The 13,748-nt window shown below is 38.4% G+C and overlaps 1 protein-coding gene across 1 annotated transcript; it reads right to left on the bottom strand.

Moving 5' to 3' along the window:
* Window positions 1–4,935: 4,935 nt before the first annotated feature.
* On the bottom strand, window positions 4,936–5,654 carry LOC137578731 (uncharacterized; the record flags this gene model as incomplete). The annotated part of the gene is made up of 2 exons (XM_068292285.1): window positions 5,481–5,654; window positions 4,936–5,394 (listed from the first exon to the last, which is right to left on the bottom strand). Coding segments are annotated over exons 1-2 (633 nt in total), but the record flags the coding sequence as incomplete, so codon positions are not given.
* Between the last annotated feature and the right edge of the window lie 8,094 nt (window positions 5,655–13,748).

The following is a 13,748-nucleotide window of genomic DNA, read 5'->3' as shown; positions in this document are numbered from 1 at the left end:
ATTAGATACTAAAAAGGAATACAGTAGGGCTAGTACAATGTCAAAAAGAAATCAATGTAAAAGGAAAAGCTATTTTCAAAAAAATATCATGTGGAAACGTTGAGCTGTCTGCACTCATAGATACAGGATGTGATCTATGTTTAATAAGAGATGATATTATCAGAAAACTTCATGGTATAGAATTAAACGATGAACGAAACCGTTTATTGGGAGTGTGTAAAAGTGAGTTAAATACTATAGGTAGTTTTAAAGCGCAGGTGACTATTGATGGTCTTCAATGGCCCTTAACGTTCCACGTTTATAGAAAAGAGGATATTGACTACGAAGTAGTGATTGGAAACAACATTTTAGAATTAGCTAATTTGGTTATCACAAAAGGAAATGCTACTTTTAAGCCTAGAGAAGTAGAAGTGATGCCAAACACAGAAGCGAAAGAAACTGTACACAATGAAGAAGTGAAAACTTCGAAGGGTATGTTACAGGAATTTGAGAGTTTGTGTTTATTAGCTGAAGAAGAAAAGAGTGAAATAGATTTGTGCCATTTAACTAAATCGGACGTCAAAGAAGTCAAGCAGCTTATTCACAGTTATGTACCACAGTCTTCAAAGAAGAGTCCAGTCGAAATGAAAATATTATTAAGTGACGAATGCCCAGTATACGAACGGCCAAGGCGTTTATCTTTCGTTGATAAAGGTATCGTGGACTCAACAGTAGAAAAATGGTTAGCCGAGGGTATCATTCAACCAAGTACATCAGAATATGCGTCTGCTATAGTTCTTGTTCCAAAAAAGGATGGAGGAAAAAACTTTGCTGTGATTATAGACGTTTGAATGCTAAGATTGTAAGAGAACATTTCCCAATGTCACTTATAGATGATGTAATTGAGAGATTGCAGGGTAATACAGTGTTTACAACCTTGGATCTTGAAAATGGATATTTTCATGTTCCTGTGGAGCCCAACTCAAGGAAGTATACTGCTTTTGTGACACATAGCGGTCAGTTCGAATTTTTGTATGTCCCATTTGGAATTTCGAATTCCCCTCATGTGTTTTCCCGCTACATCTTTGCAACATTTATTGATTTGATTAGAGATGGCACAGTCGTAACATATATGGATGATCTAATTATTCCTTCAAAGGATATTAAAGAAGGAATTTACAAGCTGAAATGTGTGTTAAAGAGGGCATCTGAGTTTGGTTTGCGCATTAAATGGCAGAAGTGTCAGTTCTTAAAAGAAAGTATAGAGTTTTTGGGATACATTGTCGAAAAGGGTTCTATAAGGCCTTCTAAAGCAAAAACACAGGCGGTGAAAAATTACCCAAAACCACAGAATTACAAAGAGTGTACAAAGGTTTCTTGGGCTAACTTCATATTTTCGTCGTTTCATAGAGTCTTACGCATTGATAGCGAAACCACTGTCAGACTTGTTAAGAAAAGATGCAACGTTTGTGTTCGGTGACGATCATCAAATCGCATTTGAACAGCTAAAGGCAGCCTTGATTAGCGCACCAGTTTTACGATTGTATAACCCAAAGGCAGTAACTGAAGTACACACTGATGCATCCATGTTTGGTTACGGAGGAGTTCTTCTACAAAAATATAGCGATGATCAGTTATTCCATCCAGTACAATATCTCAGCCGGAAAACCAAGCCTGCGGAAGAAAAATATCACTCATACGAATTGGAAGTGTTAGCAATAGTGGAGGCGTTGAAGAAGTGGCGCGTATATTTACTAGGAATAGAATTCAAAATCATAACAGATTGCAATGCTTTTGCAATGACAATGAAAAAAAGAGACATTCCAGTAAGAGTTTCGCGTTGGGCTTTATTTCTTCAAGAATTCAAGTATGAAATTGAACATAGAAGTGGCAGTAAAATGAAGCATGTAGATGCTCTAAGTCGTATGTCCTGTTTAATGTTAGAGGATTCAATGCATCACAGACTTAAAATAGCTCAAGCTAGTGATGATTGGATTAGGGCAGTGACAGCTGTTTTAGAGCATGAGACTTAGATTTCTTTATAAAAAACGGTGTTTTGTACAAGGATCCCATTAAGGATTTAATTGTAGTCCCATCACTTATGGAAGAGGAATTAATTAAGATTGCACATAGAAAGGGTCATTTTTCGGCCAAAAGAACTCAAGAGGAAGTTGAGAGAAAGTTTTACATACCGAAGTTGTTCCAAAAGGCCTCTGAGATTGTAAAAAATTGTATCGAATGCATTGTTTCGGAAGGTAAAGCAGGCAAGAAAGAAGGTTTCTTAGCTCCAATAAATAAAGAAGTTAAACCTTTAGGGACTTATCATGTCGATCATGTAGGACCTATGGATCCGACAGCGAAGAGTTATAACTATCTATTTGTAGTTGTCGACGCGTTTTCGAAATTTGTGTGGCTCTATCCAACAAAAAATACGGCATCAGAAGCGGTAGTAGATAGACTCAAGCGTCAAGCATCAGTTTTTAGAAATCCAGGGCGTATTATATCAGATAAAGGTGCAGCATTTGTTTCTCACCAGTTCGGAGATTATTGTAAAGAGCAAAACATTCAGCATTTAATGATAGCTACCGGAGTACCTAGGGGAAATGGTCAAGTTGAACGTATCCATAAGATAATTATTCCTATGTTAACAAAACTTTGTTATGAAAAACCGACTATGTGGTATAGGTACGTTGAAAGAGTGCAGCAAGCAATCAATAGTACCCCTCCTAGAAGCACAAAAGTGTCGCCATTTAAATTATTAACCGGGGTTGAGATGAGGACTAATAGTTTCCCTGAGTTACAAGAACTTTTGGAAGAGGAAGCCATAGAAGAGCTAGAAATTGAACGCACTAACGTTCGTCAGGAAGCTCAGCATAATATTGAGAGAATCCAAGAGGAGAATCGTAAAAGTTATAACAAAAAACGCAAAAAGGTAGTTGAGTATAAAATCGATGATTTGGTAGCAATTAAGCGAACGCAATATGGTTCAGGATTAAAACTTAAGGCTAAATATTTTGGACCATATAGGGTGGTGCAAGTTAAGTCTCATGGACGCTATGACGTAGAAAAGGTAGGAGATCACGAAGGTCCTGGGAAAACCTCAACTGTCGCAGAGTATATGAAGTCGTGGAATGGTCAAGTGAATTCATCAGACGATTCAACATTCGAGGCGAATGATAAGTCAGTCCGGCCGAATGTGGGAATGGGTCGAGAGACGAGAAGCGGTCGATTGTACTGAACCAGTTCAGAGGTGCATAATTCAAAGTTTATAAACGATATCGATGACAAACCATCGATATCAATTGAGAAAAGAGTTTTATGGCTCGTGGCTGCTCGAATAAGAAGAGTGTAGTTATTAAGTGATAAATGTATAAAGAAATAATGTTAAATAAAAACTGACTGATTGTGAGAAAAAACGGCCTAGAAATTCGGGAGGAAAAAGTGGGATTGCACCAACAGTCCCACATCGATACCAATATTTTTATTTATTGATTGATCGCTATTGGCAAAGTGGCGCGTAAAGACGTTAAGTTTGAAAATTTGAAAGTTTAAACTAGCGCACGCTACAAAATGAATAAGCACGAAAAGCATTATTGAACAATCTTTCCAATCAAGATGCCAACTCTTCAAAACTGATGCAGCAAATAGACCAGTGCTTGATCCAGAAAAGGCAACTTGCTGCAGAACGAGATGGCTTATTGCTGCAACTGAATGAACTTAAGAAGGAAAACATTGCAGTTCCAAACAAGTCTATAAAGCTAACTGCCTCAGTGGAGACGATTGGTCGGGATTTCAGTTTGAATCTGTCAAAAAGTGAAGCCACAAATGCGACATTGAAGTTGAAGTTGCTCCGAGCAAATGCGGAAAATAGTTTGCTAAATTTACAACTCAGGGAAAAAGCGCTATTAAACTCACCTATCGATGAGTATAAAAACCAAATTAAAACAATGCAGCTAGAAATACAGAATCTGTTCTTCAAAACCCATAAAAACGAAAGCAAATACATAGATAGATTGCATTTTAATATTCATTTCATATACTTATTTACATATATACTACATTTAATTCAAGTTGGAGTTCAAGAACATTATTTTATTAATATTATCTGCATTTGCAGCAATTAAGCAGCGTTTTTTAGTAATTAAATTTCTTGGTTCTTTCAGACGCCGCGCTGCTTGCCGGTACAAAAAATATTGCAACTTGCTTTGTGCAATAAATGAAAAAAATTTTGGTGCATGTCCCACCAAGCCAGTGCATCGAAATTTGTGCTGTGTGGAACATTTATATTGGAGTACCCTTTTATTTCTTGGTCAATTTGGTTATTATTCGGGTCAACTTGTTGAACCTCTACAAAATCAGCAAATTCGTTATTTGCTATTGATATTTGCAAAGTGTTAGACCCACTGTTGTTTAAAAAACGTTCCATAATTAGTTTGCACTCGTCAATTACGGTTTCCTTTTCATGCGGAGAAAATTGCAACAATTTGTTTGTGGGTGGAAATAGAAATAGGGCTATTTTGTGATATTTTGATAAATTTGGTTCAATTGTCGATAAAATTTGAGTATACAACGCGGACTTTAGAGCTTGAATAATGACAATATCAGTGGAATCGGACAGACAGATTTTCTTTAGTTTGTTAGATTTGGAATAATTAAATGTGTTGTTGGACTTGCCTCCAATTTTTTTTAAACGGTTTTGATGATACATAAATTAAATTTGCTGGTTCGTTTAATAATAATAAATTACTTTTATTTCACTCCATGTGATGGTTTCGGTTGGCCAATAAGCAATTAACTAACTCAACATACATTTTCTCGTTTTCACCACACACTACCTATTGCATCAGCCAAAACGGTGTGACCATGCAACTTAAAGTTAAAAATAATAAAATACAAAGATCGTTTACATTCAAATAAATTTAAGTTTAAGAATTCAGCAACCGTTCCTCAACATACCGCCGGGCCCTGAAACAATGTTTCTGAAACTGGCAGGGGAGCCACCTTGGTTATGGGACGGGTCATCTCTCCTGTAGCTGTCTTTAACTTAAGGGCTCGTACTAGACCGTCTGGGCCAGGAATCGTCTCGATAATGCGGGCCAGGATCCAAGAAGCCGGAGGAGTATGAGAATCCTTTACTAGAACGAGATCATCAGGCCTCGGGTTTGCCGATTTCATTAACCATTTTGGCCTTTGCTGCAACGACGTAAGGTACTCAAGATGCCACCTTTTCCAAAAGCCTTGTAACATGGCCTGAGATTGCTGCCAGTAATCCAATCGTTTTGCCGTCACTTGGTCCAAATCTCCATCTGGCACTGTGGTATAAGGACGACCGATCAACATGTGAGCGGGCGAAAGATATCCAACGTCTGTATCGGAAGTGGCACAAAGAGGCCTTGAGTTGATCACCGCTTCCACCTGTGTTAACAACGTATGCATTTGTTCGAATGTAAGAACGGCGTGGCCGATTACTCGGTGTAAATGAAGCTTCACAGAGCGCACACCCGATTCCCATTTGCCCCCCGTGGGCCATGTGGCGGTATGAACTTCCAGTTGATGCCTTCGATCGATAACGCCTCTGCTATCTTGTTATTGTGCAGCTGGGATTGAACTAATTGTTCCATTTCGTTAAGACTTCTTTTGGCTCCCACAAAATTTCGTCCATTGTCGCTGAACATCGTCACACATTTGCCTCGCCGTGAAATGAAACGTCTAAGAGCAGCCAAAAATGTATCAGTGCTAAGGTCTGTTGCCAGCTCCAAGTGTAAAGCTGAGGTTGCCATGCATACGAAGAGACATATGTATCCCTTTTCCTTTCGAGCGGTCCTTCCTTTATGTGTCTTCATCATGATTGGGCCAGCATAATCACAGCCTGTATTTTCGAACGGAAATGCTTGCCGAACTCTCACTGCCGGTAGTGCGGCCATTAGTTGGTTGCTGGTATGTGCTCGCTGTCTGAAGCATTTTATACAGTTGTGAGTAACTTTACGAATCAGATTTCTGGCTCCCATTATCCAGAAACGTTGACGAACGATGACAAAGAGGGCCGAAACTCCTGGGTGTAGATTATGTTGATGCTCGTGTTCCAAAATTAGGTGAGATATGCGATGCTTCCTCGGCAAGATGAGCGGATGCTTGGCTGAATATGATAACTCTGAATTATTGAGGCGACCTCCTACACGTAGAAGCCCATTGTCATCTAAAATCGGCGTCAGGGTACACAGCTTAGAGCCTTTTGGTACGCATCCTTCATTTCGTAGCGCTTTTCGTTCTTTATACCATTCGTCTTGAGCTTGCTGCAAACATAGGTTCCTGGCTGCCTTGTACTCGTCATAGGTTACGGCGAAAGTGTCTGACTTTTCTTGGGGGTTTTTCATGTGTCTGATGAATCGTAAAATATATGCCACAATGCGCACAAGTCTCGGCCAGGAAGAAACACGACCAATGAGTTCTTCGAGGGGAGATGACTCGTTCATGGTTTCCGCGAGAGTAACTAATACTGTAGCCTTCAACTCTTTTCGGTACTCGTCTTCTGAAATTAAGTTAGAGATTTGTATATCATCTTCGTTACCTAAGTTAAGATGTGTCTCAGTCAGCCAGTCGGGACCCTTCCACCAGAGAGTAAACGGGAGTAAGTCCTCAGCCAGCATTCCTCTAGAAGCGCAGTCTGCGGGGTTCTGCTTGGTATTAACATGGCGCCACGAGTCCCTTGGTATTACTTCCAATATTTCGGCAGTACGATTGCCAATGAACGTCTTTAAACTAGCTGGCAAGTGGTTCAACCATGCCAACACAATTGTCGAATCACACCAAGCATATACGGTGCTTTCTAGATCCTTCCAAGCTAATTTAATTGATGCGATCAGCCGACTTAGCAGAAGTGCGCCACATAATTCCAAACGAGGGAGCGATTGCTGCTTAAGTGGAGCGACCCGTGTTTTCGCTGCAATCAGTGAAACCTCTATGATGCCATCCTGATTCACGATCCGAGAGTATACGACTGCTGCGTATGCTTTTATTGAGGCGTCTGAGAAGGCGTGTAACTCTATTCGTCTGCCGACATACCCAATATGACGCCGTATCTTTAACTGCCTTATGTTGATAATGTCTTCGCGATACTTACGCCATCGGTCTGCCAGCTTAGTTGGAAGCGGTGAATCCCAATCTAGATTAAGAAGCCAGAGCTCTTGGAAAAGGATTTTGAATTGAACAATGACCAGCGCCAGTAGACCAAGCGGGTCAAATATGCGTGATACGTCTGATAATACTTGTCTTTTTGAACTTTCTGTGCATTCGCTCAACCTTATACCATATGTGAAGATGTCAGACTTTGGTTCCCAATGTATTCCTAATACCTTGACAGAGGAGGCATCTCCAGTCACACTTGTCGCTGCTGCTTCTTCTAAAGAGCCGATTCCGTGGGTATTGGATACCCATTTCCCAAGCTCCAGCTGTGCGCGACCTAATAGTTGAATAAGTTCATCCTTGTTACGTATAAGTTGATCTTCCGTGTTTGCTCCGGTCAGGACATCGTCCACATAGAAATCTTCCAATAGAATCTTGGCAGCTGTTGGATATTTATGCTTTAGATCGATGGCAAGTTGTTCTAACACACGTACAGCTAAAAACGGTGCACAGGCTGTCCTATAGGTTACAGTACAAAGCTGGTAATGTTGCAGCTCTTCAGTTGGATTTTCTCTCCATACAATTCGTTGATAATTTCGGTGATTTTCAAAAATCCATATTTGCCTAAACATTTTAATGATGTCTGCGCAAAAAACAAACTTATAAAGTCGAAAGCGTAAACACACATCCATTAGGTTACGCTGAATACTTGGGCCCACTAGTAACTCATCGTTTAGTGATCTGCCACTCTTATCTTTATAAGATCCATCAAATACAATTCTCAATTTCGTACCAATAACCGGATGGTGAGGCATATAGAACATGTGTTCTTTAGGTGCACTCGTCTTCTCTGACTCATCAAGGATGCGCATGTGTCCCAAAGCAATGTATTCGCGCATGAACTTGGTGTACTCTTCCTTTAACCTTTTATCTTTCTGAAGTCGACGTTCTACTGAATAAAATCGTGATGTTGCTCCCTGAAGAGTATCTGCAAACTTAACATCCGAGTTCTTAAATGGAAGCTCAACACTATACCTCCCATTTGAGTCACGAAAGTGTGTAGAGCGAAAATGATTCTCGACCTTTAAATCATCAGCAGTCGGCGGCAAACTGCCACTTAATTCTTCCAATTCCCAAAACCTTTGGTGCGATGTATTTATTTCGATGGTTGATAACAGAGATGCTGTATTTGATCCTTGTTTAGCTGCAATTGAGGTGACCACCCACCCGAATATTGTGGATATTGCAATTATATTTCCATGCTTATCTAATACCTTCTCTCCTGTGAATGCGGACCACACGTAGTCGCTACCCAACAAAATGTCCACATGCTTAGCGCTGGTTTCCGGTAGATCAGCCAGTTCTAACCCATCGAAAACTTTCAAAACGGCCGGGTCGACTTCATCCTTTGGCAATAGAGTGGTTATCTTACCTAAAACATGAGCTGTAATATCTGGCGTATGCTTCGAGAACCTTGATTTCAAATGTACTGCGCTGACCCCTCTTGTAGTATCGGCCTTGATTGACGAAATTCCTGAGACAAGTATTCGAGATGGTGAGCGTAAGAGGCCCAGTGAACGCATGCAATGCTCCGATATGTATGATAGTTCTGATCCACTATCAAAGAGAACACGACAAGTGGTGTATGATCCCTTTGAATTTAATGCCAAAACTAGAGCTGTGGGCAATACACTCATTGGTTTTCCTCGCGGCTGTAGATTTACCGCAGATATATATATTATATGGATTCACCCTGTTGTGAATGGTACTCTCGTATAAATCCTTAAAGGCTGGCCACTCCAGGTAGTCGCCACCAAAAGGCTTGATGTGTAATTTGGGCAGCTGGACCTGTCCCCCTAACGCCGAACAGGCAGCTCCACTTACTGTCATGCTTTCATAAAACTCCCGTTGAAGTTCCATCTGCTTGTGTAGTATCTGCGACACTACTTCGTTGACTCCCTCACTGGAGTCCACGACCTTAGTTGCTTTTACTGGGTTAACCAATTTTCCCAGTTCCTTTAAGTGCAGTTGTGCAGTTAAGTACTTCATCTCATAGTCTCCGTAGTCACCCATGGGGTCGACGTAACCTTGCGATTCTTGAAATTCAAACATATCATCAGTGGACCGATCAAACTCCTTCCACACGTTGTCGAGTCTGGTCATCATAGTATCCACCACATCCGCTGTGCAGTTCTCAGGCGGATTCTCCGAAAGTGTCAGCAGCCGCGTGAGGCTGGACTTTAACTTGGTGCGTGTTGCCTTTAGTTTTTCCATCTTAACTTGAGTAGAATTGCTTATCCCAACAGAATCCAAATCCGGCTCGAAGGACCAAATTTATGATGATACATAAATTAACTTTGCTGGTTCGTTTAATAATAATAAATAACTTTTATTTCACTCCATGTGATGGTTTCGGTTGGCCAATAAGCAATTAACTAACTCAACATACATTTTCTCGTTTTCACCACACGCTACCTATTGCATCAGCCAAAACGGTGTGACCATGCAACTTAAAGTTAAAAATAATAAAATACAAAGATCGTTTACATTCAAATAAATTTAAGTTTAAGAATTCAGCAACCGTTCCTCAACAGGTTTCGAACTCTTAGAATTTGAACAACGGAACCTAAGTGGTTGACGTTAATACCTTCGATTCTATTGGTCTGGTTTTTAACTTTTAATATTGTTGTCAGTTCTATCCAATAAATTCTTCAATTTTTTTTGTTTTAATTGTTTTTTTTTTTAAGGGGGGGGGAATAAAATTTTTAGTTTAAAAATAAAAATTTAAATTTTTTTTTTTTTTTTTAAAAATTTTTTTAACTTGTTTACTTAACGGGGGGGGATTGTTTTTTTTGTTGTAATTATTTTTTATCCCTCTTTATTTTTGGACCATAAGTTGCACCAACATTAAATTTTGAAATTTTTTTTGTTCGGAATTTGTTATAATTTTTATTGGGGGGGGTTTTTGAAACCCCATTCAGTGGCAACAGCTACGCCTTCCTGTTTAGTTTCTGAACTCACATCAACCGGGGAAGATTTTTGAGTTTTGCTGGCATTGACTATGTAGCATTTATGCTTCGTTAAATTTGAAGTGCTACCTGTGAATTTTAAAACTGACAAACACATCTTGCAGGCTACAAGTTCAACTAGCTCATCTCCATTTTCATTTTTTATTCTTGAGAAAAATTGCCACACTGCGCTTCGACCCCTCTTTTCTATTAAGCTATACAATCCAGAATGCATATTCTCCTTTATTTCCTGTGCAAGGATCTCTCTTATGCTCGCCGCTCTTTTAACAACCTGTATATTTTAATTGAACTAAATTAAATCTGAAAGAAATTACACAAAAAACATTTATGAACAGTTCACAAGCTAAGCAGAAAGATATATGCAATATTTGACTACAGCAATAACAAAACAAACGAAAACAAAAACAACAAAATACGCTTTAAATTACATACTTTCTCACTTTGGATAGTTTTTCCTTCCATTCCATTCCTTCCATTTTTGCGACTGCTGTGGTTCAACGATGCAAAGAAAATAAATACACAAAATATGTACCCTGATACTTGAATAACTCGAATGTTTTTAGATATGTCAAATTTGTCACTCCGATTTACTCAGTACTCAGTCAGTACTCAGTGTCATTCAATTTGCTTTGTATGAGTACCAAAATATACTAATACAAAGCAAATTGAATGACCAAAATATACTAATACTCATACACACGCCACTGACTCTATTCAATTCTATCCGAGTATACTCTATTTTACTTATTAAGTGAATGAAGAGATGCAGCTGTCTAGTAAGGGCTCATTTAACGCAAAACTCAACATGCCCGTTATGTCGTTCACGTGCGAAACTCAATAACCTAATTCATCTATTTGGTTTCAATGCTTCTCAAAGCCTTAATCAATAAGAATAGTTTTTCTTGAACAAGATTGTAATCGCACATTTTTATTTATATTCAAATGGGAATTTCATCATAAATCCAACGCCAATTAGTTGTCAATGGCATCAATCGGGTTTCTGTCCTCGCAGATGTTGTTTCCTATGGCTAACTGCATCTTTTGGTCCACAATCAATTTAAACCTTAGTCGACGGCTGCAACTCTCTAAACAAGATCGTTCGTTTCTCAAAAGCACGATTCTTTCTCCAGAAACTCCTTGTACATTTACGTCACTGACCTCGATTGGTGACGAAATCATTGCAGGTTGAAATGAACGCTCCTGCAATACTCTAATCGTTTTTTCTAATTCGTTTATCTTTTTAGCCATCGATTGATTTTCCGCACTTGCGTATTCGTCGTCACTGCAGATCGTCGTTCATTTTCTTTGTAATTGTTCTCGATTTCCTGACGTTGACAATCCACCGTGTCTACATTTTTGCTGCAAAGCTTTCCTTGACACTTAGTTTTTATGCGTCATTATTGTTGTCTCTTTCACGCTTGTATGTTCGTTGATTTTTGGTTTCGCTTATTCGTCTTTCGTTCTCGTTTCCACGAGTTCGTTCATGCACAGAACACACACTATTACACTTTTCGAGTTTCCCATACCACGCTATTTTACAGCGTAAATTGCTCGTTACCTTTTTCTTCACACACTTCTACTTATGAAAAATATCAGTTCCTTTTTTCACACTATCCAAATTATGAAAATTGGATGCCATCTCACGTCTGAAAATTGTCACAACTAAAACCCGCTTCTGAGAATCTCGATTTTAAATCTCATTACCCAGTAGAAGTTTGCAGATGGAGAAGCTGTCAGGAAGGCTTAGGGGGGAGAGTGTGACTTTCGGAACCAATAGAAATGCGAGACTCGTACGTTTAGGCAGATAACTAAATATACAATATTAACTAATTGAGACGTCGTTGAACGACGAAGAAGAAGGCGATCGTGCAAATCACCAAAGACTAAGAAAGTTTGAAGGGTTCGATTTTGATTGCAACAGCGATTTATATAAAAGTGAAGTGTCTTATGTGGAAAAGAGTTTAACAAATAACGATTTAGTGATTATTTGTAACGTTTTGGGTTTATCGCATGATAAATCGAATCTAACTTCCAAATTTGGTTCACAATTTGCAAGCTGGAAATTCGCTAGCTGACCTTGACACAGAGAATTATCAAAACGAAGATGACGACGATGAGTGCGAAAGAGATGGCGATGTAGGCAATATGCAAGACGAAGACGAAATGTTGTCAGTAGTGAGCGACGAAACGAATTTTAGAACAGCTGAAACAAACGAAAATATGTGAAACAAAACGAGTAGGGCAAACTCTTTAAACGAGTTTCGCTTTGAGTTTTCGGGACGTTGAGGACTCTTTACTACATTTCCATGGCGATGAAACTTTATCAGTTGAAGTATGAGTTTAGAAGAAGGCTGACTTGATGCAATGGGATAGTTTACAAAAATTTATTTTTGCTAAAAGAGCTATGAAAGGACATGTTAAAAAATGATCGATATTGAAAGAATTAATTTTAAATGAGTTTAAAACAGTAATAAATAGCGCGGAGTTACAAGAATATTTGTTGAAAATTAAAGTGATCGCATCACGGGGTAATATATAGAACAGTGCTCTTATGCAGTATGTGATTGACGGAATTAATGACTTGAGTATGAACAAAGCAATATTCTACAATGCTAATAACCTAAAAGCGTTTAAAGAAAAAAATAAAATGTTATGAAAAAATGTGGGAAAAGTCGAGTAATCAAAAAGAGCCTAAGAACGTTCAAATCAAAAAAAGGTATGAAATAGAAAATAAAAAAGGGTATAAAATGCTATAACTGTGGGCAAAAAGGACAAATATCTGAGAATTGTGACAATAAGAGTAAAGGAAGAAAGTGTTTTGGTTGCAATAATTTTGGTCACATAGCAAAAGACTGTCCAAATAAAAATAAATAAAGAAGTACTAATCAACAGTGAATATTATATACCTTACTATATACTAGTAGAATACTATATAATAATATCGTAACCGAAACAATTTATTTATAAACGTTTGAAGAAACCTAAGCTCGCTAAAGTTGATAAAGTTCTATACGGTTTCGGAGATAAAAAGAGAGTGGTACCTATCGGTTCGTTTACGGGAAGGCTTTTCGTAAGCCAAGAACAGTTTGATTTGGTTTTTTTAGTGGTATTATCTGAATTCCTAGATGATGACGTGATTTTGGGAGAAGACTTTTGTAAGCAAGCCGAAATAAAAATCAATCGTGATGGCCGTACAAATCGAGGAAATATAATGATAAAACGGGAATTAAGTTCGGTAATGAGAATAGAGGTTAAAAACGACGAAATTGACATTGGATACTCGAAGACGCGGGCTTTTTGAATCTTTTGTTCGCACTATTCTCAACAAACGAATATTCCTCGACTTTAGAGTTTAGATTAAAAATATTTTTCCACTTTTCAACACTGAAATCTCGAGTAGCTGTTTTTGTTTTGTAAAATCAAAAATATTGTAAACTCAACTATATTTTCGTTTGTTGAGAATAGTACGAACAAAAGGATTCAAAACCGCCCGCTCATTCGAGTATCCAACATTTGCAACACTATCTCAAAAACTGGCAGTTTTTTAACCGGAATCAGTAAGTTTTTAAGCTATAATACCACTAAAAACATACATTTTCTTTTGTTAATTACACAAAA

This window comes from Drosophila tropicalis, unplaced genomic scaffold (genome assembly GCF_018151085.1).
Source record: "Drosophila tropicalis isolate 14030-0801.00 unplaced genomic scaffold, ASM1815108v1 contig_676, whole genome shotgun sequence".
Classification (NCBI taxonomy): Eukaryota; Metazoa; Arthropoda; class Insecta; order Diptera; family Drosophilidae; genus Drosophila; species Drosophila tropicalis.
This window is presented reverse-complemented; position numbering and strand designations above follow the sequence as displayed.